Source organism: Rhinolophus sinicus, linkage group LG13 (genome assembly GCF_036562045.2).
Source record: "Rhinolophus sinicus isolate RSC01 linkage group LG13, ASM3656204v1, whole genome shotgun sequence".
Taxonomy (NCBI): domain Eukaryota; kingdom Metazoa; phylum Chordata; class Mammalia; order Chiroptera; family Rhinolophidae; genus Rhinolophus; species Rhinolophus sinicus.
The window spans coordinates 30,996,828-31,024,237 of NC_133762.1; the positions used below are offsets into that span (position 1 = coordinate 30,996,828).

General features: G+C 46.1%; 1 protein-coding gene across 18 annotated transcripts in view; it reads left to right on the top strand.

Annotated features, from left to right (window-relative positions):
* PTPRT (protein tyrosine phosphatase receptor type T) overlaps nt 1-27,410 on the top strand; it is a 1,016,018-nt gene that overhangs the window by 837,383 nt on the left and 151,225 nt on the right. For 12 of the 18 annotated variants that reach the window (XM_074318312.1, XM_074318303.1, XM_074318302.1 and 9 more), the window contains exon 14: nt 6,657-6,713. The exons of the other annotated variants lie outside the window; for them this stretch is intronic. In XM_074318312.1, coding sequence (XP_074174413.1) covers nt 6,657-6,713 — 57 coding nt within the window. The remainder of the gene's footprint in view (nt 1-6,656; nt 6,714-27,410) is intronic. 18 annotated transcript variants of the gene reach the window in all.

A 27,410-nucleotide genomic window follows, 5' to 3' on the forward strand; every position in this document is an offset into this window, starting at 1 on the left:
GAGTACCTGCTGTGACAGGGACCTCACTCTTCCCCCAGGGAGTGCCTTGGGCCATTGGACATTTCAGTTAGAGGGAGCCTCAATATATGAGTCCAGATTGGCTCCCTAGTATTTCTGCCATTGTCTTTGAGGCCACATAGGTCCTGCCTGCCTTTTCTCCTTCCGGAAAATAAAATCTGCCTCCTCTGACTTACTCCCCCTACTCCGGGTAGAGTCAAGCAGGTACTTGCTTATCTGTTCTCTTCCCTTTGGAGCCCTCTCTGGCCGCCAGCAAGCAGCACCAGTCCCATTTCTGGTGCCAGCCTTTGAGGGGACGCAGCTGGCCCCGCAGACTCCCACTGGGAGTACCCAAGTGGCAGTTAGAAAAATCAGCTTTGATTTGATTTGCAAACTGAGCAGAGTCATTGAAACAAAATAAATCCAGAAACCCGTAAAGCCATTTGCAGTTACTTTGCAGAAGACAGCCACAGTTTTAATCTAGTAAACGCTCTCTAACTATCCCATTCAAACAACCTCTCAGAGTACGTGCTGAAAGCTGAACTCCAGAATAATGGAGCATGAGATAAGAGACCATTGTCACCAATAGTTCTATGCTGCCCTGTGGTCATGATGGACTGAAACCATTGTCCCAGTAGCAACAGGCAAGAGGCGTGGGTGACGGTCTTTTTGTAAACGTGGAGTCTTTTTATAATGGGTAAGCCTGAGGTAGAGCATTGCATCTAGCATTTTCTCTCCTCTCTCCATAATGGGTTTTCACCCCCTGCAGGGACTGGCAGGGATAGTAAATAGCCATTCCCCTCGTTAGGTGCCCTCATTTTGCAGATGCTAAGACTGGGTGTCCAGGGTTTCCTTATCCACAAGAATAATATGCCACGGGTGGTGTAAGAAGCCAGGAGAGATGCAGGAATTGTGTGCTATCAGGTAGGATAGCCCTGCCCTCCCCCATTGATCTAATGCTATATGGAAAGTTCTGTTATATAAAGTTTCCTTGGGAGGTCGCATGGAATAGTGGGGAATCAGAGACACCGGGATTAAAATCCCACACCCAAAACTTAGCTGATTGACCTTGGAAAAGTCGCAGCCTCTGATCTATCACTTCCCTTGTAAGCCTGAGCTCTTGAGTTGTTTCTCCTGATTGTTTGAGATAATGCACGTGAAATGTCAAGCACATAATAGATGATAAACAACTTGAGGTTCCTTCCTTCCTTCCTTCCTTCCTTCCTTCCTTCCTTCCTTCCTTCCTTCTCTGATATGAGACCTGACCCTGGTCTAAGAGCACATGCACTCTCTCTGCTGTTCTCTACGGAAGAAAGCCAAAACCTGGACTCTGGTTACTTCTCATCAGGCATTTCTCAAGCAGACTCATTCTAGATTCAAAGTGTAGAAACTGAGAGGGGACAGGAAAAATGCTGGCCTCAGCTTTCAGCATTTAACCTTTTTCATCTCTAACTTGTGTTTAGATGAGATCCTACAGAGCAATAACGTATTTTTATTGATGGAGTAAATAGGATTTTGCTCATCCACTTGCTAGCAGTTGACTATGGCACTTTTCCTTTTCTTATCATCTGCCCAGCAATTTGGGGATGGACCCAGGACCACAGGATGCCCGAATCTTGCCATAGCAGCTGGAGTAGGGACTGACTATAGTGAGCCAGTCTACTGGAAAACTCTTAGTTGTTGTTCAGCCCTTAGAAATCCTGCCAGAATTTCAGAGGAGGAAGCCCAGAGTGCATGTTTGAGAATTTAGGGGAGGGTAGTGTTAGTACTCCCTAGCCAAGCCCAAGGAGATGAATTTTCTATGCTGGGGGTTCTCTGAATTATACTTGAGTGTAACAAGATCTCCTTGGCCCATGACCCCATTTGTTCTCACCCAATGGTGAGAGCAATTTTAGGACCAGTTCTTGGTCCTAAAATGCCAATGGAGTAATATGGATTTTCCTGGTGATGTTATCCTACTCCAACGCTTTAATATTTGTATTGCTACAGAGCTCATACATCGCTCTAGTCTACGTATAGCCTTCCTCCACCCCCTACTCTGTAGATTTGCTCAAACTGCTACCCTCCCCTGACACATATATACACCATTTGTACACTCCGCTCAGGAAGACAAAGCTGGTGTGATAGAGTCCAGGAAAACAGAAGCCAAGATCAATTCTTTTCCTTCAAGCATGTCCCTGGGGAGTCCCAATTCATCCCTGTAAACTAGAAATAAGAATTATCTGCTCACAACCTGAGACACCTGAGTTGACTTTAGCTCAAATATTTTGTTCCAAAACAGTTACATCTAACAAAGGGAATAGGAGACCTTTTTAAATCAAGGGTCAAGAAAGGAGAAAAATTGGGGGAGGCTGGAGGCAAGCATTATAAACAAAGAGCATAAAGCTGCATTTGAGCTTTCGTTGATGGAGTTTCAATTTTGTATTGAAGTTGGGGAAGAAAGGGGGTTAGCAAATATTAACCACTTAATGCCAGTCCCAGGGCTGTGTATGTCGACATGAGTTTACAGTAGGATGACAGAAGTAAAGCCTGGCACATATTATGCACTAAATAAATAGTGGTCATCATTATTACCCTTACTCAAAAAATGAAGCAGTATAGGCTCAGAAGGGTTAAATAAAGTGTTCAAGTTCCCTCAGAATTATAGCTCAGCTCTAATTCCAAAGCTCACAGCATTTCCATCGCACCATTTTGAATCTTGTCAATATCATAGACTGAGTGAGATTCTATTGGCCACTATCAAGGTCCCTTGTCTCCTATTTGTTAACTGCTTCCTATGCCTCTTTTCCAGTAATAGTTGATAATAGAATCTTTAGGGTGTATGGGTTCTTGGCCTGTCTTTAGTGTTGTCCAGCTAAGTCCTGGCATCTGGAGCAGAAACCTCAAGGAGCCCTCAGCTTCCTTCCCATCCACAACATATTGAAGCTAATAAACCAAGAAATTAGATTGTCTTCAAGGTTATCTGCTCCAGTGCCATCTTTAGCCCATCAACATCTCTGTATATTTAACATGTATTGCTTTAGAATGGAAAAAAATCAGAAAGGAAGTCTGAGGTACTCAGCATCCTGACCTCCTTTTTCTTTGCATGGTCCCAATGTTTTCATTAATGGCTGACATATATACATATGAACAGAGCCTGGAAACTGTGAAGAGAGAAGGGTCATGAATCCTCCAGTAAAAAACAAAAACAAAAACATATGGTGGGGGGACCAGGTCATAGGGGAGATAACGAGATACCTCCACATTTTCTCCCATTGGATTAGTCAGGTTAAGCTAGGCTTTGCTGCAACAACAAATTAATATCCAAATCTCAGTAGTTTAATACCACAAAGATGTAGTTGTCGTTATGCCATCTAGAATAGATGTGGCCTCACAAAACCCCATAGCAGGGGAAGGGGAAGTATGGAGGTGGTAACCTGGAAGTTAAATACCTCATGTAGCAATGACTCATGTCAGTTACACTTATACGGCCTTGATGAGACTCAGACTCCTATGTGCCTAAGAAGAAGAGATGGGCCAGGCACTGGTAAACAGTAGTCATCTCTCGTGTGAAATATATGAGTACTTTTCCTATTTCTACTTCCCTTTGTGTCCTGTGAGACCCGTGATCCATCACTTACCGTCTGCTTCTCCCCCCACTATGAAAACCCATCCCAGCACCTGCCCAGCTCCACCTCTGTTCATACCCCTCATAGCTGAGCATTCCTGCTAAGCAGGGTTGTAGCCCTCGATTGATGGTGGGTAGGATCTTCAGGGCCTGCCAACTGAACTGAGGCTTTCATTGTTTTCTATGTCATCCTTAGAAGAATTTCATGAGATACTTATTATTAGCCCCATTTTATAGGTAGAGAAATTAAAATTCAAAAATGGATGTAATTTTCCAAGTGGTACAGCTAGTAGGTAAAAAAATACTGAATCAGAATTCCATGTATTTATTTAGTTTTCTTAGTTAGTATTTGCTCTGCGGTCCCTTGGTTAAGAACTTCATTTTTGGATCCGGGCACTCTTTGATGCTAGGTTGGAAAAGGTACTTAATTCTGTGTCTCAGTTTCCCCAACTATAAAACGACGACAATAACACCACTTCCTTCGTGGGGCTAATGTAAGAGTTGAATGAACTAGTGCATATATAAAATGCTTAGTGCAATGCCTGGCTTAGAATAAGCACTCAACAAGTAGTAGCTAGTGGGAGAGCAACCAACGTATAAATTATATCACTACAATATGATTAGGCCTTTGATCATCAAGGTAAATTATCATATTGAACAAGGTTGGAGAATAAAGCAGGGACAGCTTCTGAGCTGAGGAAGTAGCATGTGCAAATCACTGGAGGCAAGAGAACATGCCGCTGAACTTGAATGGGGCAAGGCAAGGAACAATGGCTAGACTGCCAATGGGACCAAAGGCGTAATCAAGCAAGGCCAGGACACCAGAGATTCTGCGTAGTCCCGTGGCATAGATGTGAACATTGTCCTGAGACGGTGGGGCCCCCTGGAGGTGCTTAAGCAGACTGCCTTTGTCAAGAAGGCCACCCTACTTACAGCTTAGAAAATGATCAGAGCAGGGGTTCTAGAAGGACGAGGCTCAAGCGTGGGAGGACAGGTAGGATGCTGTTGGAACAAGCCAGGTGGAAACCTGTGCGTCATCTCTCTTCTCCAGCCTTCTTTTTCCTTTTCTGACATGCAAGGCCAACCGTTCTTGTTTTGCCTACCTGAAAAAGGTTACGGGGAAAATCAATAAAAATAGCCACTTAGAATGAGGGTTGCAAACTTTTCTGTAAAGGACCACATAGTAAATATTTTTCAGCTTTGCAGGCCATGTGGTCTCTCTCAAAACGACTCAACTTTGTGCTTACAGCACAAAAGCAGCCCTAGATAATACATATAAAATGAGCATAGTTGTGTTCCGATACAATTTATTTATGGACACTGAAATTTGAATTTTATATCATTTTCCTGTGTCACAAAATAGTAGTCTTCTCCCCCTTGCCCCAACCGTCTAAAAATGTAAAAACCATTCTTAGCTCATGGCCACAGAGAAAACAGTGAGTGGGAGGCTGGATTTGTCCCAAAAGCTGACCTCTCACTGAGAATGTGCTTTAAAATGGCAATATTCCCCACCTTTAAGGGAGGAGTATTATAATTCGTGTTGACCAAAATTTATTGTTGGTTAAACTTCATAGCATTTCACAGCTGTTGGTCAAGACTGTCATGTATGTGAATTTTTGTAATTATGTATGTCCTGTTTACTAGTTGGTCTGGAATGCCCTACCGCTCTCTCCGTTTTACATAAGAACTTTATGCAGTTTGGTTGATGAATCACTAGAGAAACAAGCAGTCTTTTACCAGCATAGGACACCTTCCTGCCCTCTCTATCATTTTATTTAGAGAGGGAAGTGGTGGGTTTGAAAGGGCAGGAACATTATTCAGACAAACCAGGGTTTGAATCCTGCCTCTGCCAGTTACTAGTTCTATGACCTTGAGTAAGTCATGTGAATTCTCTAACTCATCATTTCTTCATTTGTTCATTCATTTATTCAACAAATATTCACTGAGTACCTACAACGTACAAGACCACAGCTGCACACTAGTAAATGAGACTCTAGTCTGCCTTCAAGATTACAGAATTGAGGGGAAGGCAGAAACGTGTAATATGGGGAGGTTATTACTGTGAGAAGGGTGTTATGGAAAAACAGACAAGGGCTATCTGTCCCTTACATGGTGAGACACTAAAGACCCCCTAGAGAGAAGGCGTTCTAAGCTGACATCTGAAGAGTGAGCAATTAGTTGTTGGCCAGGTAAAGATACAGGAATGGGGGCAGGGGGGTTCCACACAAAGGGACAAGTCTAGTAAGGCCTGCAGACAAGAAGGGAGGGGGACGGTTGATGATGAAAAGGAGTTTATTGTGCCTGGGGAACAACACAGAGTGGTCGTGGGGGTGAAGAGAAGATGAAGGGGCAGGCAGAAGACTCATCCTCGAGGGCCTGTGAGCTGGGTCAAGGGGTTTGAAGTTTACCTTGAGAACAACGGGGCCACTCACGCAATTCAGCTGAAAGGTGGAGAGTAGGTTTAAGGGGAGCAAGACTGGAGGCAGGAGACCAGCTGGGGGCTGCTTCAATCCTCCAAGGGAAACATGAGGGTTGCTTGAACTAAATGGAAATGAAATTGGAGAGAATGGGGAAGCTACAAGAGTTTTTCTGGAGTGGAGCTGATATGGCATGCTGAGTGATCAGAAGTGGGAGTTCCGTAAAAAAGAATGACTCCAGGTTTCTAACCTGAGCCGCTACTTGGGTGGTAGCACTGTTTACTAAGAAAGGAAAATATGGTAGGGAAGACGTTTGGGTGGAAAGATGATGGTTCATTTATAATAATGCTGACCTTTCTGGGTTATTGTATGACTTAGAAACATTGTATGTGAGGTACCTGGCAGAGTACCTGGCATGTCGTGGGTGCTTGATAAAGGGTGACTCTTTGTTTCATTTTTAGAAATCTATTTCAGGCCCTGTTTTGTTCAAACATTATGTTCTTTTGCTGTTTAGCGTGAGCTCTTCAGAGCCACAAGAATTGCAGTTTTGTTCACCATACCGCACGTTTTCATGTGTGTTTCTTTCTCTCCTTCTCTTCTGCATGCTGCCTGGGGACTGGCTTCCTTGTGGTCAGCACCAATGGGCAGCGCCCAGGTGACCCTGGGGACTCCACTCTGCCTCCTCACCACAGGTGATCACCAGAGCCCTGGGCGGGTGGGAGGGGAGTGAGAGTGACCCGCGCTCAGCAGGGCCTCCAGGCCAGGTGCCCCATAGAGGAACTGGCAGCCCCTCTACCCCACCCATCCATCCATCCATCCATCCATCCATCCATCCACCCACCCACCCACCCACCTATACATTCACCCAGCCATCCGCCATCCATTCATCTATCCAGGCATCCATTTTACTAATGCTTACAGAGTACCTACTGTGTGCCAGGCACTGTTCTGAGGGATACAATGATGAGCCAAAGAAGACATGTTGCTATGCTTTCTGGGAGGGAAAAGAGCCATTAGTCAAAAAACTACACAAATAAATATACAACTGCCACTGTGAGTGGTGCTACAAAGGAGAGGTGTGTGGAGTTCAAAATAAACAAACAAACACACCTGGAACTAAATAAGTGCTTCCCAGGACAAGTTACAACTGAGCTGTGATCTAAGGTTGGGGAAAAAGTTGACCTAGAATGTCTGTGCTTGAAAAATGAGTAAATCCGGCTGCGATCCGAGGTCTACCATTCGTCCCGGGCCAGTCCTTCAAATGTGAGGATCCCCGCCTCTCTTATCTGTTAAGTAGGAATAATAATAGCTATCCCTTACCATTTGCTTACATACTCTGCACATGCAGAGTCTTCTGGAGTTGTATTCTGAGACAAAACACAGTAAGGGACATAAGAAAGGCTGGTATGGGAGTGCCCAGTCTAGAGTCGGTATCTCTTTGAAGAAACTACCAGCCACTTCTCTCGAATACCTTGTAGTTTACTCTCATTTCACATACCGTGTTTCCTCGAAAATAAGACCTAGCCCGACCGTCAGCTCTAATGCATCTTTTGGAGCAAAAATTAATATAAGACCCGGTCTCATTTTACTATAAGACTATATAATATAATATAATATAATATAATATAATATAATATAATATAATATAATATAATATAGTGCTGGGTCTTATATTAATTTTTGCTCCAAAAGATGCATTAGAGCTGATGGTCCGGCTAGGTCTTATTTTTAGGGAAACAGGGTAAACATCTGACACTCTTCAAAGACTGGGATGCAGAGCCCATCAGTGGCAGAGATTGAAGCCCATCAAGGCCCCCTTGAGACAAAAGAGACCCTGCTGACCTAGAGTTCTCTACTGGAGGGGCCCTTTCTGGTCAGTGGGAAGTAACTTGGAGATTTCAAATATTTGGCTGTCACCTCTCTCAAAGTTGTTGCTTAGACAATGTCCTGTTCTCTACCAGTCCTTGGCTGGTCAGTTTATTATGATGAGAAAGGGTTTGCCTCAGGCAGGGATGACATGAGTCCAGCCGTCTGGTACCCTCACAGTCCACTTCTGTCCACCCCCTTTCCCACAGCATTGCTGTGAGTGAATGTCTTAGGATGGGTTCCCTGGACATACAGTCTGAGATGGGGACTCTTGTGTGAATTTTTCATTGAGGAGGATTCTCAGGAGAAAGACAGTGAGGGGAGCAGACTCGGACAGCGGAGGAATCTGAAGGAGGATGTGGAGACCTGTGTCAGCTGAGCCCACAGGGGCCTCTGGAGTATGGATTATATGAGATGTGATCAAACAGTACAGTGAATGTTTAAATAAAAAAAATTATTACAGTAAAAGGCACGTTACCATTAATCCCCCTCAAAATACTCCTCATTTTGAACACACTTATCCCATCATTCTTGCCACTTTCTGAAGCAGTTCTGGAAGTCCTCTTTCGTGAGTGTCTTTAGTTGCTCTGTTATGGCTGCCTCCATGTCCTGAATCGTTTTGACTTTGGGGAGGAGCCAGAAGTCGCATGGTACCCAATCTGGTGAATAAGGTGGATGAGGACACAGCGTAATGTTTTTATTTGACAGAAATTGTCGTATACCAGAAGTGACACGGAGCATTGTCATGATAGATGATCATTTATGGCACACTTTAAAACACACCTTCTCTCAACCGTAGCTCACACCCGACTGATTGCACCAAACAAGTTGAAACTTGTCACACACTGTTGCTAAGGTTGGACACACTGCTTTCCATATTAAAGATCCCTGCCTTTCCGTGGGATGGTACTCGGCAGCAGCATTCACTGTATTTTTTTTATCACACCTCATATTGCAGAGTTGCTCCCACTCAAAGGGAAGGGGGCTAGCATTTGTGCCACTGTGTTCGTTAGTTATTGGCTATAGGCTGCCATGGGAGTGCATACCTTCCTGGGAAGGCAACTCCCCTTTGCCTGATGGCACTTCTGCAGGGAAAGAGGTATCTGTGAGCCGATAGCAGCCAGCACCCACAGCAGCTGGAGAACAGGTGCATCAGCCCAGTAAAGGAGATCCGGGCACAGCCCCGACAGTATTCACCACAGACAAGTTCTGTCCCTGCCATCGACCCCCATAACCCAATGTGTCACTACCTATACCGCAGGACTGTCATCTTAGTCACTCCCTACTTGTAGGACTTTAAGCAAGTTGCATAGCCTTGTTTCACCTGCACAACTAGTTGTCACACTTACTTCAGAGTTATATTGAAGGACGCAGTAGGTACTCAGAGTTGACGGTGCATCATATCACCAACTTACTTTCAAATAGTCAAGAGGGAATAAAAAAATTGCATTAGGTAGGTGACACTAGAGAGTGCCCTGCTCAGTAATAGCACATAGTAGGCCTTCACCAAATGCCAGCCCCCTACCTCACACTATTACAGGACCACCAGCCTCTTCCTCACCCCAAAGGAGACAGGAGTTTCAGAGGGGTGCGTGGTGACAGTGGCAGGGAAGTGACTCCCACCATTGTGCTCACACCCAATTTATTGAGGAGCACTGCTTCTCCCGGAGTCTTCCTGCTGGGCCATTGTTCTCTGGGCTCCATTCAAGTCGAGCAGTCTGATAACATTTTCTTTAAATAGAGCCAATCCCATATCAGGCACATTGTTCTTACCTTCTGAGGCGTCTGAATGTTCCTCCTCTGACAGGTTTATTTCACTGTGTCCCATTTATTTCCGCACGTTCCTCAGCCTTGTTTGATGGGTGAGGTGCCTGCGAGTGTTGCTCTTGGAGCAGGCCGTCCCTTTCCGAGCGTGTTTTGTTAACAGTCATCCCCTGGTGGCAATAATGGCAGGCGTAAATTATAACTGCCCTGATCTGAGTGATGGCGATATTAGACTGTAAGCGCGAGCAGCCTCTTTTCGTATCAGCCCCAACTCGGAGAACAGTAGAACCACGTTACAGAGCAGGGACAGGCTGACATTCGGAGTGAGTTGAGGCCGAGTGCAGCTCTCAGCTCTGCCCCTTTCTGGCCTGTTGATCCTGGTCACGTTATGTCTCTTGGCTTCACTCTCATCATCTGGGGAAGTGGGGTGATAATACCCAGAGCCGCAGTTAACCGTGAGAACTAAGTGTGATAACAGCTTTAACTTCTTTGTTCAGCTAACCTCCAACTAGCTCTTCAGGTCTCTGACTTACTGACCTGTCCTTCAAGAAATTCATGCCCTAGGACCTGGTTTCTCAACCTTGGCTCTAGTGACATTTGGGGACAGCTAATTCTTAGGGGTAGGGGGGCCTGTCCTGTACCTTGTAGGATGCTTAGCAGCGTCCCTAGCCAGAAGTACTTCATCCCCCAATTGACACAACCAAATATATCTCCAGACATGTCCAAATGTCCCCTGAGGGACAAAAGCGCCCATTCTTGAAAACCAGAGCTGTACTGTTCTGGAAGTTTTGCATGCATCCATCTACAACTCCTGTTCAGTAGCAATAGAATTTTAGCTGTGTATGTCATTTAAAATTTTCTGAGTCACATTCAAAAAGTAAAAAAGTAACAGGTGAGATTAATTGTAATATATTTTATTTAACCCAATGTATATAAGGTACTATCATTATAGCATGTAATCACTTTTTTCAAATTACTAATGAAAGATATTTTACACTCTCTTTTTGCACAAAGTCTTTGAAATCTGGTATGAATTTTCCATGTACAGCACTTCTCAATTCACATGCTAAATTTTAAACAGTTAAAATGAAATATAATCCTAAAAAGATAAACACTGTGTTTATCAAGTAAACATACTTTACACTGCCTCAGTTTTTAAATTTACATTAGTTGAAATCAAATAAACTTTAAAATTTGCTCCTTAGTCACACTCATCACATTTCAGCCTCTCAGGAACCATGTGAGGCTTAGTGCAGATCAAAGGTGAAAAAAAAAATGTCTTGCCCATCTCTGTGCCTTATTAGTGAACAGAAGTGTATATGCACAGAGTAGAGACTCAGTGAATGTTCAGTTCCTTTTGTTCCCTTTTGTCTCTGCTCCCACGGGACATTTGACAATATCTGGAAATGTATTTGTTTATCACAAGCGGGTGTGAGGGGTTACTAGTATCTAGTGGGTCCAGGCTGGGGATGCTTCTATTGAAAAAATAAGGTGAAACCACTTATGGCCAGGGTTGGGTGTTTTTCTATAGTGGGTTGACTTGAGGCTGCAGGGGGCAAATGACTAGTTATTTAACATTTCACCTGAAGGACTCTGTCCAACCCCAGACCCACCACCACAGAGAGAGCGCTGCTTCTCTGCCCCCTGCAGTAACTCAGCCAGGCCTCCAGGGGGCGATCTGGGATGCTGGGCGCAATAGGAGGCTGACAGTGGTCGGTCTGGAGTGGATGCGCAGCCAGCCAGCCCTGCTCTGGCCTGGGCCTGTGGGGCATCACTGTCTTGGTCATGCCCAGTGCCCAGAATTGGTGGAGCCCAAACTCTATACTTTAAAACTGGGACACTTGGGCAAATCAATCAGTCTTTCTGAGCCTCTGTTTCCTCATCTATGAAATAATACAGACAAGTCCTTGCATTGCCAGGCTCGATCGAGGCAAGGGCCATCAGAGAAAATGGATGTATTTCTAGCATGGCTCCTGGGTATCAGATACAACTCCCCTCTGTTGTTCCTTTCTGTCCTGTGCATTTCATGTTAAAATTCTGTATTGTTATTTTCCTGGCAATTTTTTAAGTCAGGGACAGGATTCAGGCCATAATATACTCTCTGAGATTTCTTTGCAATTGACTCCCTCTAAAACAACTTTCCCAGGGACGTCTTATAAATCCTGGGACCAGGTAGAAAGAGTTTGAGCCATTGGGAGAAGGCTGTGTGGCCCAAAGCAGATGGGGAAGCAGCATGGCAGCCGCCAGAGGGCCCACAGGGTGCCACTGGCCCTGCAGGCTTGGACACCCTGGGGTCTCAGCAACTCTCCCAGGGAGGTCACAACCCCTGGCAAAGGTGGATGGAGGGTGTGAGAACAGGAACTGGAGGCAGAAGGATAAGATAAAACTCCCTGGAAAAGACTTAAACCTGAATACCCACTATGCTGGGACTATGCTTTTTGGAGGGAGAGGGAAGCTCTGCAAGGAGAGCACAGCCTGGCTGGCCGGCTGCGGTCACCAGGGACGTCCAACAAGATGATGAAAAGAACAATAAAACATCAACTATGCATTATATACTTCCTGCATCACATGGAATGTGCTAAGGGTTTGACATTATTGCACTGAAACTTCTCAACAACTCCACGACATCAGAGGCTATTATCATTCTGATTTTTACAGGTGAGGAAATTAAGGCTCCAATGATTGAAAATCACATATCTCAGAAATAATGAACTCAGGATTTGAATCCAGGTCTCTCTGGCCAGTCTCTACACTTACCTACCATGCTCTTAGTCCCATGGGCAACATTCATGAGCACCCATTATGTGCCAAGAACTGAGAAATGCCATGGTACAGTGGTTCAAGACTGAGCATCAAAGCCACATACTATACTAGCTATGGGACTTTGAGTCACAGAGAGATTACATAAATTGCCCCATTTCCTTGGTGGCAAAATGAAGATACCAATAATGGTAAGAGGAATAAGTAAGGTAGTAACACTTTCGGTACTTAGTCTTGTGTTGTCATTGTTATTATCCTAAACCCATTTTACAGGTGAAGAAACTGAGGTCCACAGAGGAGGCAGGTGGGCAAGCTAGCCAGTGGTGAGATTCAGGTTCCTGAGAAATATGGGAGATGGGGGCAAGAGATAAGAAACTAGCAAGGCCTGAGGCCTGGAAAAATGCCAAGCAGAATTCACAATCAGGGTTCATTAGAGAATTGGGATACGAAGTAGGAGGCAGGACACAGCAGCATGGCAACCCCAGCTGCTATAATGGCCCAAGGCAAGAGCAGGATGGAGAGCTGAGACAACACGTGCTAAGGTCCCTCAGCCTTTACCTTGGCACCCTCCAGTGCCCCTTGACCAGCACCTTTGTTGGTCTCAGAGCCAAGGTGAGGGCTGTGCCCACAGTTTAGGACAGAAAGGCAGCCAGGTGGTCACTGCAGAGGACCTCCTCAGGTCTCCCATTTGGCTGCTCACCTGGCTGCAGACGGAGCAAGGAAGGAGGCTAGTACTCAGGTCAAGCGTGCAGAATGCCGCTTTGCCAATCGTCTTACAATAGGTGTCCACAGCTTGAGAGACACAAGCCTACGGGTTCATCGTTCTGGCTGCCAGCTTCTGTTAGCCGTCTCCCGATCGAATCAATAGACTCACTGCAGGAGGGAAAGGCACCCTTCTGGGATGCCACATCCCCTGTGGGAGTTCTGCGGGAGCAGGTGAATGTTTATGCTTCCTACAAAACAAGCATCTAAGCAAGTAGCATATATAGCTGAGGCACTCACTACACTTTTTTCTCTTGGGTTGTTCTCCTTAGACCAAGGAGAAACTATTCTCCTTGCCATTCAGTTCAGATTCGGGAACCCCGTGTCATCCTTGACCTCTCTCGCTGCCCATCTTCAATATCCACTTAGTCACTAATTGGACCAATATTACCTTCGGAATCTTCCTTCAGTCTCCCTTGTTTCTCACTGCTGCTACTCATGTTTGAGATTCATAGAGTCCTGCTCGGATAAGTGTGACAGTTTCCAGATGGCTCTCCCTATTGTCACACCAGTCTCCTTCCAGTGTATACTTCACTGAGACCAGAGTGATCATCCAAAAATAAGTCTGATCTTGGTTAAAATACTCCCAAGGCGCCCCTAGTGCTTTGGATACTTAGGCTGAATCAAAGGCTCTTCACTCTCCAGCCGCTGTTACTTCTCCAGCTCCCCAACTTTATTTCCTCCTTGGTGTCCTGTGTCACACTCACACCAATTGTGTGAGGGGGACCTGCCTTCCCACATCCACCTCCTTTTGCTGGATGCTGTCCCTCCATGGTCTACTCATCCTCTAGGATCAAGTTCAGACAGCGTGAGCTCTGCAAAGCCTTCCCACACCCCCGTTGTCTCATGCTGCACCTACAGGAGACACTTAACTGGCCAGGCCAGTAGGCACAGAGGACCCGCCACCCGGCACACATTCACATCATAAGCACATTACCTTGGAGCTGTTTGGTTTCTGTCACCTCCTCTTACCCTGAGCCCAGCATACGGACAGTGGTCATTCGCCTGGTTCTGCGCATGAGCAGACTCGTAAATGAGGGGATGGTTAACAGTGACAGAGCATGTACCCAACCTGGTCTGCTCTGCCTCCACCCTGTGCTGGTTCCTGCACCTCAGAAGCTCACCTTCTACTGTTTTGTTAAGCTGACTGTGAGTGCCTGAGCCCTGGTCTTCAATTCAGTATTGAATTCCGTGCAGCGCCACCTGCAAGCTTCCTAGAGACTGATTCTCTGAGGCCTTTGAATGGGGTGCCCCCACATCTGCTGGTCCAGCCCTGCTGAGCCCAGTGCCCAGCCTGGGCTCGCATGGTGCTGGCCCAGGAGAGGTCAGGCTGGGAGCATCGCAAGGACGATCTCTCCCACACTCTGGGTGTGACAGTGTAGCAAGAACCGATGCTTCAAGCTCGCTAGATCTTAGTTTTTGCTTCTGTCATCTCTGGCTTGCAGCAGAGCTGCTTTTCCATCCATCCTTTCGGGAGGGGGATAGATCAGCTTTTAGTGTAGAACACATCTATTCAATGGCTCTGCTTCCAAAAGCCAAGGGGCAAAGGCTAGAAACAAGAAAACGTGTTTGTGGTGGATTTGGCTGGCGTCTCAGCAATCCATGCCGCTCCCGCTGCTGGTGGTATTATCCTCGCTCAGTTTCGTTGCACTAATCTGAATTTCGTGCTGTATATTTACTGGCTGTTCCCTCTGATCCCGCGCATGCTTCCACTTAGCCTTGCTGTAGATTTCTCCCTCCCTCCCACGTACCTTCTCTCCTTTCCAGGCATGCTCGTGCTTGCGGCAAACTGCATGTTTCAGAGGCAAGATCTGGACAACGCGGCCCCAGCTGGGCCAATCTTTGCCTCTCCTCCCCCCTTTTGCCCCATTGAGTCAGGTAATGCTGTCACCCCTTAGGGTATCAATTTGGCTCGAGTTGTTTGGAAAAAATTGAATTATGTTTCTTAGTAAGAGCCTTAGGGACACCTCGGCCCCTGTGCACCCTGCTGCTCTGTTCAGACAATAAAGCCAGGACACGTTGTCCTTCTAGAAGCCTGTTCCACTCAGCCTGGGACCAAGCTGAGTGTCCCATCCCTCTTCCAGTGTGCTCTCCATTTGGCCCCGACCCCTATTAGCATTTGATTTTCCTTAACCTCCCTCCCATGTGCAGTCCATTCCCAGGCTGCTTAGATCATGACCCAGCTTAAGCTGGTATGGTGGGTTGAATGGTGTCTCCCGCAAGGGAGAAGTTCAAGTCCTAACCCCCAGTTCCTATGGACTGAATGTGACCTTCTTTAGAGAGAAGATGTCATTGCAGATGTCATTAGTTAAGATGAAGTCATGAGGGTGGGCTGTAATCCAATATGATCGTTGTCCTTACAAGGAGAGGAAAACATCACGGGAAGGCAGAGACTGGAATGATCCATCTATAGGCCAAAGAACACCAAGGATTGCCAGCAAACACCAGCAGCTAGGGAAAGGTGAGGAAGGATTCTGCCCAGCCTCAGAGGATTCCTGACCCTGCTGACACCTTAATTTCGGACCCCCAGTCTCCAAATTTCAGTTGTTTTAAGCCACCCAGTTTGTGGTCATTTGTTTCAACTAGGAAACTGATACACTCGGAAATGCACCAGTCCTGAGCACCGGGCAATGGACAGGAGTCCACCCTCAAGAGCTGTGCCTGTCGGTGCACAGACAGACCTCAAGGAGACCAAGGCCAAGAGCTGCCATCTCAGAGGAGCTTTTTGGGCCACCCCGCCTCCCCGTGGGGTCTCCTTGTTGGCCGGATCCTACATTTGGCTCAGGGCTGGTCTCCACTCTATGGCTTTGATGCTCCCCTTTTTGGTTCTGCTTCCTACCTTTGACTAGTCTTGGTCTCTGCTGCTGGTCATGCCCTGGCCTTGGCCTCTGGCTCACCAACCGGGCTGTCATAACGTGTCTCGAAGTCCTGGCTTTGTTTGACCTGTAGACCACCCCTGGTCGGCTTTTGTGCTCGTCTCTACACTGACTGCGCCTGAGAAGGCGTCGCCAGTTCCACCGCTGCCCCAGGACTGCTCTGACACCCCAGAAAGAATGATAGTCTGCTCAGGGCAGCCGTGCATTCTGTCATACTGGCTGCCTGAGAAAGTCTAAAGGGACTTCTATCACTTTGCCACAGGGCTTCCAAAAGAGTGTGTGTTCTCTCTTACATCTGCTCTTCAGACTAAACCCTTAATCCCCAACGCAGGCCCTGGGTGCTCCTCTCTGCCGCAGTTAAGCAGCTTTCAGTTCCCTGGGCTCCTGGCTCAACACACAGATTTCTGGAAGCAGGGAGCCAGTAGTGCTGGCACTGAGCTGACTCAGCCTCTTCATCCTCATCAGCAGGCCGTCTGGTCTGGACCCCAGGGAGCCAAGGGAGGAGCAATGGGAGGAGGCCACTGGCCAGTCTCAGGGATGCCCTGAGTGTGTCCCACACCACGGATGACATGTGGAAATAAAGTGTGTAGTCTAGTTTTGCCTAAGCAGAGTCATGCATGCCCTTCTCTGTCCCCACCGCTGGGGTAGCAGCCGTAGTGCTGGGCTTTGATTGCCAGCTTGCATACTTCTCCTTCCCACTATGTAGTGAGCTCCCAGACAGCAAGTTTGTTTCTTAATTACCTCACAGCCCACAGCTTGCAGTATCCTCTATCGTCGTTATCATCCCAGCATCACTCACATGAGGCAACGTCCAGGACTTTTCCTCTGACGCCAAGGGTTGAGTTGGTGCCAGTGAGGCCAAGGTCATGGGTCTAGTCCATTTCCAGATCGCTTAGCTTTGTTTGGTTCCATGGCCATGGGCTAAATTTTATTTCTGGCCAACGTCCAAGCACAGCTCTAGGCATAGGTCGACCATCACTGTGGGTACAGACTGACCAAGAGGACACTCCCAAATTCCAGCCACCGGCTGGCTGCTGATCCCTCCCTCCGATTTGACCCCTCCCCGTCATGCCCTGGTCTCCAACCTTAACTGTGGCCTGACACCTAAACCAGTCTACCAAGTGCACCCACCTCTGGTTTCTTAGACAGTGTCACACCCAGCTGTAGCCATAGCGTGCAGTCTAGTCCGGTCACTGATTAGGGTCCTGGTACTCATGCTAAAGGTCTTCCCTGGACACGGAGGGAGCAGTTGAGATGCTGGGAAAATATACAGGGATTCTCAGCCCACCAGTGGTGCAGCCCTTGAAAGGACATGCTTTACGAGGGATGTGTCAACAATGACAGTGCCTGGCATCAATCGGTCACGACTGCTCTTAAATAAGTCTATTTTGCTAAATTCCAAACGCATTACGATTTTTCAGAATAAAGGAGTTTTCTTGCACCCAGAAGCAATTCGCCATCAGGCTCTTATATAGTCATCTTTTCTGCTGTGGGTAACACAACTGAATGAGAACTTGACCTACACAGAGCATTTGCTGTGCTAAACAAGGTCCACCTGGAACACACAGATTCAGGAGATGCATGGGACCAAGCAGAATCAGCATTTGAGGAACAATTTATTTGAATGGCTGGAGTGCTTTCAAACAATCAATTAAGCTATTCCTATCTTATGGGGCACTAACCTCCATTTAAGGCTGAAAAAGAGGGCATCGTCTGTCAGCAGTATTTAGCAGTCTTAGTTGCACAGTCTGTGATGACGCCTATTCCAGCCTCTTAGGGCTGGCTAAGTAATATTGAGGGAATCTGGGATATTATAAATCTGTATCTTCTTTACATTTAACTCAGTACTTCTTAAATGGTTTTCCACAGCAAGGGGAGAGCTATCTTTGAAAAACTTGTGTCTCTGTAGTGGTTTCCAGCTACTTGACATTGACTCTAAGTTAAATCTTGACTAAAAGCAATTACTGTCATATGATGAATTGAGGCAATTTATTTATTACTTGAGAAATATCCTAGGTGATGTCACTTAGAAGAATGATGGAATAATCCTTCTCAAGTACTTCATTATCAACCAGATCTAGTGATGGGGGCATCTTCTGAGATGTGGGGGAGGTAGCCAGCAATTTAAAAAATTAGTCATCATGAGATCAAAGAAAGAATATTGGAAATAAAGCAGAAAAGAGTTGCCTAAACTGAAGCAAGACTTGTCTCCCTATGGAATTATATGGGATGCTTTGGCTGCCAAATATCAAGAAAGGTATTATAGAGAAAGCCCAGAGATTAATAGTAAAACTAAATGTAATATATTAAAGGCTTGGAGATGGTGGTTGATATTCAAGGAAAGTGAAAAGGAAGAGGGAACTTAAGTTTAAAAGGTCAAGTGTAAATATCATTTGAGCAAAGTCTGTATAATTTGGCCCATATAACAAGATTCACATGACATGTTCATCAATTCCTCAGATCTTAGAATATCATATACTGGTGAGAGGGCATGAGGGGAGATCATCTTCAAGAAAGCGGGTATAAAATGGAACTGCAGGATACAGCAGGTGGCAAACTGAGCAGGGACAGGCATAAATACAAAGATGTCTTAATCTGACCGGTCAAGATCAGTGTCTAGACTGCCTAAATACTAGTCTGCTTTTTTCTTCCAGATATTTGAGGAAAGGCAACCAGATTTCTCTGCTGAAAAATCTCTCTCCCTATTTATTGGAGAGGTAGTTTAAAGAGTAGTGGTTTAAAGAGAATAAACTCTACCAGACTGGCAGCATTCAAATTCCATCTCTACCACTTACTACTGTTACTTAATGTCTCTGAGCGTCAGTTTCCCCATCTCTGAAATGAGCGTACTTATAGAACTTGTTTCATAGCATTGTAGTGAAGATTCAGAGACATGTGAAGAGCTTAACAAGGCAGCCTTGCTTGTAGTCAGATCTCCCACTATATGTTCACTCTTTATTGTTAATAATATTACTGTTTCACATGTGGTCAGGTATCCCGACTCTTCTAGAGAGAGCCCAGTTTAACACCTGGCTGTCCTGAAAGCCATCACAATGTCTCCATGTTGGCCTTGACTTCGCTCATTTTAAGACACAGTGCTGGACATTCCTCTCGATTTACAAATCCAGATACCTCTCAAAAGTGGCAACAAGGTGAACCTAGCATCCCTTGTTCATAGAAAGCCCATGCTGGCCCCTGGCCCGTTTGGCCTCACATCCATCCTTGGCTCTTCCCCTGCTATGCCGGGCTATGCAGGTGTCCACTGCAGGCTGTGTTTCCTGGGCCCCATGTCAAGTGGTGTCTGGCTTTGGCCAATAGGAGACATAAATTGAGGAAGGAGAAGGCTTTCCCCTTCTGGCCTCAGGCCACTCCACGTCTCCAGTTCTCTAGGGGATCTAACTTCTGTTGGGTGACTCTGATCTCTGGCCTCTTATGACCTCACCACTGCTCTTTATCTTTCTGGTTGGGCTGGGTAATGGTTCTGCTTGTTAATCTCTGGGTTGCCTCACCATCCTCTCCTGATCCCTGTGTACCAATTCTCTAGTAAATTTGCTCCAGTTTAAGTGTTTGGAGCAGTTTCCCTTTTCCTGGTTGGATGATGACTGATAAAGAGCCTGTGCTGGTTTCTGGTGATTATTCCGTTCGTTAGTAAATGGTAATGAAAAGAAAAATCGAATTTAATCATCCAGTCTATATATTTCTTCCTGTATCAACATCACATTCATGTGAAATATCTGGAATCCACATTTTTCCATCAAAAAAAGAAAAAGAAAAGTCAGCAACAGCATTTGTTTCTCCCCAGGCGTCTCATGCCCCTCCTGCTCGTTACAATTTCAGTCCTCAAAGACTGCCAAAGTAGTTCACGATCACAATTACAAATGCTAATGCCTTGGGATGCAATTTGTAAAGTCTGGAGGCTTTAATCTAATGAATCCAGATGCTTTCCTACCAACTATGTTCCTATCTGGACCTCAGTTCCAGCTTAAAAATAGCCTACCATTCTGAGAATTCACTTCCAGTGAAATCAAGAGGAAATATGGTGCATACCTGACTTTAAAAGAGCCGGAAAGTTGCCCATCTTCCTCATCTTTTCCCTGTTGCCTTCTCTTGGCAAACCCTCCCATAATCAGAGATGCCTGCAATGCTTTAAATGTTCACTGCCATAGAGGGAGCCGCTCAGAGGCAGGATTTCAGAGTTTCTCTCTACTGGATGCTGGAAGCATGCAACACATGAGAAAAGGCACAGAAACTTTTCAACAAAAGAAGACATTCAGTACCTGGAGTGAGGTGAACTGCCAGGTGGTAAGACTGGGGAATAATGTGCCTTTGGATAACTAAGAGGTGACTCGTGTCTTGTAAAGACTTCAGCTTTTAGGAATCGAGTCCCCAAGAGCCGGTTTGCTTTCCTTACCATCAGCAGTGATTACAGCGTAGGTTATGCATCCACTGGGATTCACCTGGTTTTATAATTGCAATTAGATGTTCGTTATCTGCAACTTCTATTTTTGGTCCATGTCTTCACAGGGGAATTCTCTGAGGTAAATCTATAGAATTGGGCCTGTAGCCAGTGAGAGTACTCTGAAAATGAATCATTAATCCCTGGTTCCCAAATTATGTAACTGCTGCCATTAAGTTATCCAGATGTAAGCCAGATATAGGCCTTGCCTATAGAAGGAAAGTTAAGTGAATCATTCTGGGGGCTCTGCCTGCCTTCATCCTAAGGATTGGATGAACTCAGGCAGCAGATTGCAAGGAAGTATCACCCCAGTGCCCACTGAGCACCCCTAGTTTATAGACACAAAAAGGGCTGCTGTCACTCTGGAACCAGTTCCAAGGTCGTGCCATCTTTATGCCACAGGTATGAGCAGTTCCTCGGGGTTTGTCAAGCATGTTTTACTTCTGTTATTACATTTGACCTTCAGAAAATCCCTGCGAAGTTGGCATTTCCTCCCTATTTTACAAATGAGGATATCAGGTCACATGGCGGTTACCAGCTTTGATCAAGGTCACACAATGAGTTAGCGATGGAGTCCCAATGTAAGCTTATGTATTTCTGATTTGAAACCCATTGCTCTTGACCAATCTCATAACAGCGTAGTATCTCGACCTCAAAAGCGGTGTTAGAGGTCATGTAGTCTCTTCTGCTTAAGACTGCACTGGAACACACTGAGTTCCCCGGCAGCACCTTTCATTGTTAGCGACACCTTTTCCTGCCTTTGTGGGTAACTTGGGGTAGGAGGGATATACCCCATGGGGGTCCCACAGCTCTAAGGATGATAGGGAGATTTTTTTCTCACCCAGAGCCTGGGCATCAAAGAAATCGAGATGCTGGGCTGAGGTGGGGGTGGGGTCATTAGCAGCGAAAAAAGGTCTGTATTCCATGAAAGTGAGATATCGAAGGCTTGGTTAAGCATCCTGGAAGCCCAGGAGGCGAGACCAGGTAGAGAGAGAGTAGGCAGGTAAAGGGAAAGCTAACTCTGCAAGGGGACTTGGGAACGAAGACTGCTTTTATGTTCCCCTCTATGTCATAATGCAGCATTGAAAAGGGGCTGGGCGGTGCCTCAGCCGAATGGCACTTCCGCATTAAATCCTTTTCTTGTGTTGGCCCCAAATCTACCTCTGTCACTTCTACCCATTGGCATTAGCTCTGACCTTTGAAATTAAAGGAACCAAACCTACCCCCATCTTTCACAATGGTCCTTCAACTTTTCGAAGGCAAGAATTAAGTCTCATTGAATCTTCTCTTCTCTAAGCTAAAAAATCCTGATTCTGACTTCTACTCCTCTAAAGTCAGTGATCTCTAGATTTTAACGTCCACTTGAATCACCTAGAGACCTTGTTAAAATGATGATTCAGCAGACCCAGGGTGGGGCCTGAGAGTCTGCATTTATAATAAGTTCCCAGGTGATGCTAGCGCTTCTGGTCACTGGACACTCTGAGTGGCAAAGCTCTTGGCCTGTCTTCACCCTGGAGGTCCCTCTCAGAGAGTGGGGTCCACAGCTGGCCAAGCCTCATCAGAGTGGTGTGACTAATGCAGAGTGAGCCAAGCAGCATTGCCTTTGTTGGGTCTCAAGAGTCCTCAGGGAGTATAAAGCAGAACTGTTGTTTGGTAGCATTGAAAGTGGCAGCAGAGGAACAGAACATGGTGACTGGGTCCTACGTACAGAGTGACTATTGAGAGAGGATGGACCACAAGAGACCAAGAGCAATCATGCCTTGAGTACCCGGTTCCCACGTGTAAGAGTGGACAGGTAGTACATTGAAAGCCAGATATGGACTCTGAGCTGCAGCTAGGAGGGGGCTAGGTTCTATGCCACAAAAGCTGTTGTGGAAAGAGTCAAAGACGGGGGCAGCAGCTGCTGCTTTGAGAGGACTGGCTCAGCCTTTGGGAGTGCTCAGAGCTCGTAGGGCACAGCTGGCTGAGGTATAATGTCAGGCGTGCAGCTTCACGCCAGAGACACTAGTCTCTGTCAGCGCAGGCTGAGTTCACAAGATTGTTTTTGATGACTACATCACACAGAGGACTCAAGTAGATCCTTGAAGCTACTCCAGTTGGAGAAATCTCCCACCTGGTGTCTAGTTACCAATTCTGATGTTCTTGGACTTGTCTCAGGTGGGTTCCCAGTGGAGAGCAGAGATGAAGAGGATACATTCAAGTCCTGCCTCTTCTCTCTGTTCTCAGACTCCCAGTCCTTACTTAGCAGAGAGAAGGCACAGAGCCAGGGCCAGAGGCACAGCTTTTTAGGGACTGGGGACTGATACTAAGTTGACTCTCGTGGAAAGGGTGGGCTTACGGCGGAAATAATGCAGCTACCATGTTACGGAATGGTTTCTAGTTCTGCCTCTCTGAAGAGTTCCCTCGGATATCAGGCCAGTGAGTCTGATGGCTAACTTTCTATGGGGATCCACCGCTGGCATTTCCTTAACTATAACTCCATTAAAGACAGTTCATTGTAGTGATAGGGAGTAAGCCCTGCACACAGAATCCCAGCTCTGAAACTCACTAGTTATATGGCCTTGGACAGACTGACTTCACCCTTTTGTGACTTTTCCTAATCTATATAGAAGGGAAAATAAAACTAGCACCTACTGTGTCCAGGTTTATGATTAAATGACTTAATATATGAAAAGTGCTTAGGACATCACATGACACCCAGTAATGGATCAGTGCATTTAAGCTACATTTTAAAAAAGTGGTAGTGATTGAGTTTCCATTTGATGAGGAGCGCAGTGCCTCCCTCAGAAGACCGATCACATTGCTAGGAGTCCCCGTCATTCGCCAGCCCCTAAGTGCTTCCCAAACTCCTGTCACAGGTTTTCATCTGCTTCACTGAGCACTTATGATGTGAGCCCCAGGGACACCCTCCTGACTCTACAACAAGACCAGGATGGGCTGATGCTCTGTCTCTATCCCTCTTACGTTCCCCTCAGGTAGGGGAGCCACATGTGAATGCTGCCTGGCCTTTGGTTCAGAGCTATTTCTCTGTACTTGTAACACCTTTGAATACTGTCGACACACTTCCTTTATGAAGAGGCACAAATCCCCAGCAGCTAGAGAACATGCCCTTGAAAGGATGCTGAGGCAGAAATTGGATGTGCCATGTCCCGGGGCATGTTCACGTCCCTGTATCTGGAGTCTAGCTGGACCAGCCACGCATGGCTTCTGACAATTTCACTGTATAGAGTCTGTGATTTCAGCTCTGATGCCGGTTGGCTGAACTCATTGAATTTGTCTAAACCGCTGGGCTGTGGCCTTTCAGATGGCCTCTCGGAATGTCCTCTCCGATGCTCCTCTGTGACCCTCAAGTATGTCCCGTCGTTGGTTCACGGTCACCACTGCAGGTGCTTCTGTTTGGAAATATCTTGGAATTTATTTGGGACAGTTTTCATATACTCTTCTAGGAGCAGCATTTGACATAGTGGATTACTCCTTCCTTCTTCAAACACTCTCTTCTCTTGGCTCCAAGGCACGTTACTCACCTGGGATTTTTTCTTACCTCTCTGGCCACTCCTTCTCTGTCTTATGCAGGCCGATTCCTCTGCTCACTCACTAAATACTGCAGACCCTCAAGTCTCTACCTAAGCCCGCTTCTCCTTCCACTCTTCACTCTCCCCGTGTGATGCATCAACCCCCATACTTCAGGTACCACCTACGTGCATCTGACTCACATGTTTTTACCTCCAGCTTAGATCTCTTGTTAGAGCTGCATTATTAACTGCCTCCTTTTCTAGAGTGTCTCTCCAGCTCCGATTCCCCCAGATATACACATTTTTCCTATAAACTATTCTTTTTCAATTGTTTCTGGAACCCAGTAACAGCTCCATCATCCACCTTGCTATGAAAACCAAAGACTTGAAATCATCCTCAATAGCTCTTTCTTCCTTACTCCCCACATCCAATCCATCAACAGGTTTTATTTATATCTGTTTCAGGTAATTATCTCTTCTATGGCATCTTTCTATCTTCTCTGTTAGCTGAGTCTAGCTAGCAGCTATCATCTCCCACCCGCATACCTGCAAAATTCCTCTCTCCAGTCCACTTTGGCTCCACAGTGAAGCTGGAATGATGAGTTAGAAATACAGATCTGACCACATCATTGCCCCATGAACAACGATTCAATGGCTTTCTATGTTTCTTGGGGTAAAGAACACAAACTCTAATCATGGCCTGTAATGTCCTGTGTGGACTGGGCCCTGCTGCCCTCTCCAGCTTCTCACTCATCATGCTCTCCTTGCTTTCTCATTGCACTATGTTTCTTTCATTTCTTGAATGCACCAGGCTGCTTGCCCCATCACTCAGCCAGTGCTGTTTTTTCTGCGGCTCCCGTGTATTCCTCTTATGCTCTGTACTTAGTTTTATAGCCTGTCCTTCTTTGGAGCTCACCCCACTGGCCACTTCCTCCCAGAAGCTATTCATTTCCCTCTTATGCACTTTGCAAGTGTCATGCGTCTCTTAGTTCTGACCCTTAATAGAGTTGAAAGCTTGCTATTATTAACTCTTGGTTCGTTAATCCTGTCTTCGGAGCCCTACCCACCACTATGTGTAGGCTCTTTCAGGGCCAGAACTGTGCCTGTGTTGCTCACCACGTGGTACCAAATGCCTGGCACATAGTGGGTGCTTGTGATTATTTAGTGAAGGGATCAACTGTGAATCTCATTAGACCAGGCGAATAACAGTGTTCCTGGGCTGTTAGCATCCTCTCCAGGGCTCCTTTGCTTTTGCACCCCCAGTCTCAGGAACAGGACCTCATAGCCGAAACTAAGTACAGTTTAGCTACAGAAGTGAATGCTCCAGAGCCACAATTCCTTCAAATCCAAACAAAAAGACTCTGACATTATCAAGGAAACAGCGTTCTGAGGTACTCAGCCTCCTTTACACTTGGCCATGTCGTGTCTCATGGACTAGACATATCTCAGAAATCTTGTCTCCAAACTGGGACAGCAGAGCCATACGGGGCTACGCGGAACCAGCCCCCACTCTGGCATGTGAGCCCAGCCCCACCAAAGAGGCAGTTATGTTAGCTAACTCCTCCAGGAATTCTCTGGACCGTGGATAAGCAGCGCCTGCTCAGGCTTGGGATTTGATGCTCTGGTTTTGCCTTTAGCTGGTGAAGGGAGCTGAATAAAATCCCTCATCCATGAGTCCTTCCAAAAGAAGGCTCTCTGACCCCACTGACAGCGTAGTTTGGCAGACAGCCCACGGGTGCTCAGTAGCAAATTAACGAACGAAGCAAATAACTGTGGTTCACTTGCCTTTATGTCGTTCAATAATCATCTGTTAACCAACAATTACAAGAAAGGAGACCTGTGCTAGAGACTGGCGTTAGAGAGATGAGTAGGACACACTCCCTGTTCTTGAAGACTTGCCATCCTCACCAGGGAGACTTGACTAAGTAAACCCAGCTTGTCTCAGTTACAAGAGAGTCTGGGAAGGATGCTCTTAGGCAAGAAGAGGGGGTGCTTCACTGTGCTGGAGGGCTGGTCTTAACCATCAGTGAGTTTGGGGAATCAGAATCATAGCTCATGGGCATTAATGCCCCTTCAACTCAGCTGAGTGCTGTGAACACATGGCTGAAAAAGGAGAAACTCAGTTTGGTTCCTAGAGAACAAATGTGTGTGGGCAGTGATGCCATCCCTTCAGCGAAATACTGAACATCAAGAACATGAAGGGAACACCTATTATGAGCCAGGCTCTGGGCTAACATGAGGAAACAAAGATAAAGGAGGCATAACCTCACACCTGAGGAGCTTGCAGACCCCTGGAGGAGACAGATGCGAAAACAACTAGCGAATGACATGGTACACTGAGGTATGTGGGAAGCATTACAGAGTTCTCAGAATTTAGAGAAGAGGGAGGAATTCTCAGGGACACAGGAAACCAGAGAAGGTATGGTCGTTGAGGATGGATGGGTTGTTGATAATGTGGCAAAAAAGTAGGAATGGGTCAGGAAGAGGATTCTTTGGCTTTGAGCTGCCTCACGTCATCATGGAACCATTGGGACTATGAAGAGCAGCAGGAGAGATTCACTCCGGGTGCTGGACCCCTCTCCAGAAGTATTCACACAGGGTTTGGAACAAGGTGTTGCTTCTGACCCTGGTACACTGCAGAACAGGTGGGCTGAGGCATTCTTTGGCTGCTTACTTTTTCTTATGACATTAGCAAACATCATTGTTTTGGGTCAGGGGACTGAAGGACCAGGGGACTTGAAAGTTGAATGCAAGGTTTCTGACTATTGAGGTCTAGACTTAGGGTCAGAAAAACCTATGGACTCTTGGGCCTGCCGTTCATCAGCCATCTTGCCTTGAGCAAGTTCCCTGGGTTTTCTCATCTATAAAATGGGAAAAATCATTTCTACTTTATGGAATGTTTGTGAGGCCTGACCAAGATGGATCCATAAAATGGCCCAGCACGGGGCTGAGGATCTAGTAAGTGCCCAGGTCCCTGCCTTCCTCTATCTGGATTTGAGTTCACGTGTTAGCATCTGACAGAGTATGTAGCATCTGCATTAAATTCAAAAAATGGAGTTAGTTGGATATAAGCATTTTTGAACCCAAGGCAATTTCCCTTTAATACACAAAATTTCTACCCCAATATTTGTTTCATATAAGGTACAAAATAAACACTTTATGTTTTTATCTTTAAAAAGGGGGGGATGTCAAATACATGGTGACAGGAGACTTATCTTTGGGTGGTGAGCACATAATGGAATATACAGACGGCGTATTATCAGGTTGTACCCCTGAGATTTACATGATGCTATTAACCAATGTTACCCCAATAAATGTAATTTAAAAGATCCAGTGGCTTTAATTATACTGCCTCAGCATAAAGCTGGGTGGTTTTTTTTTCACCATTTACCT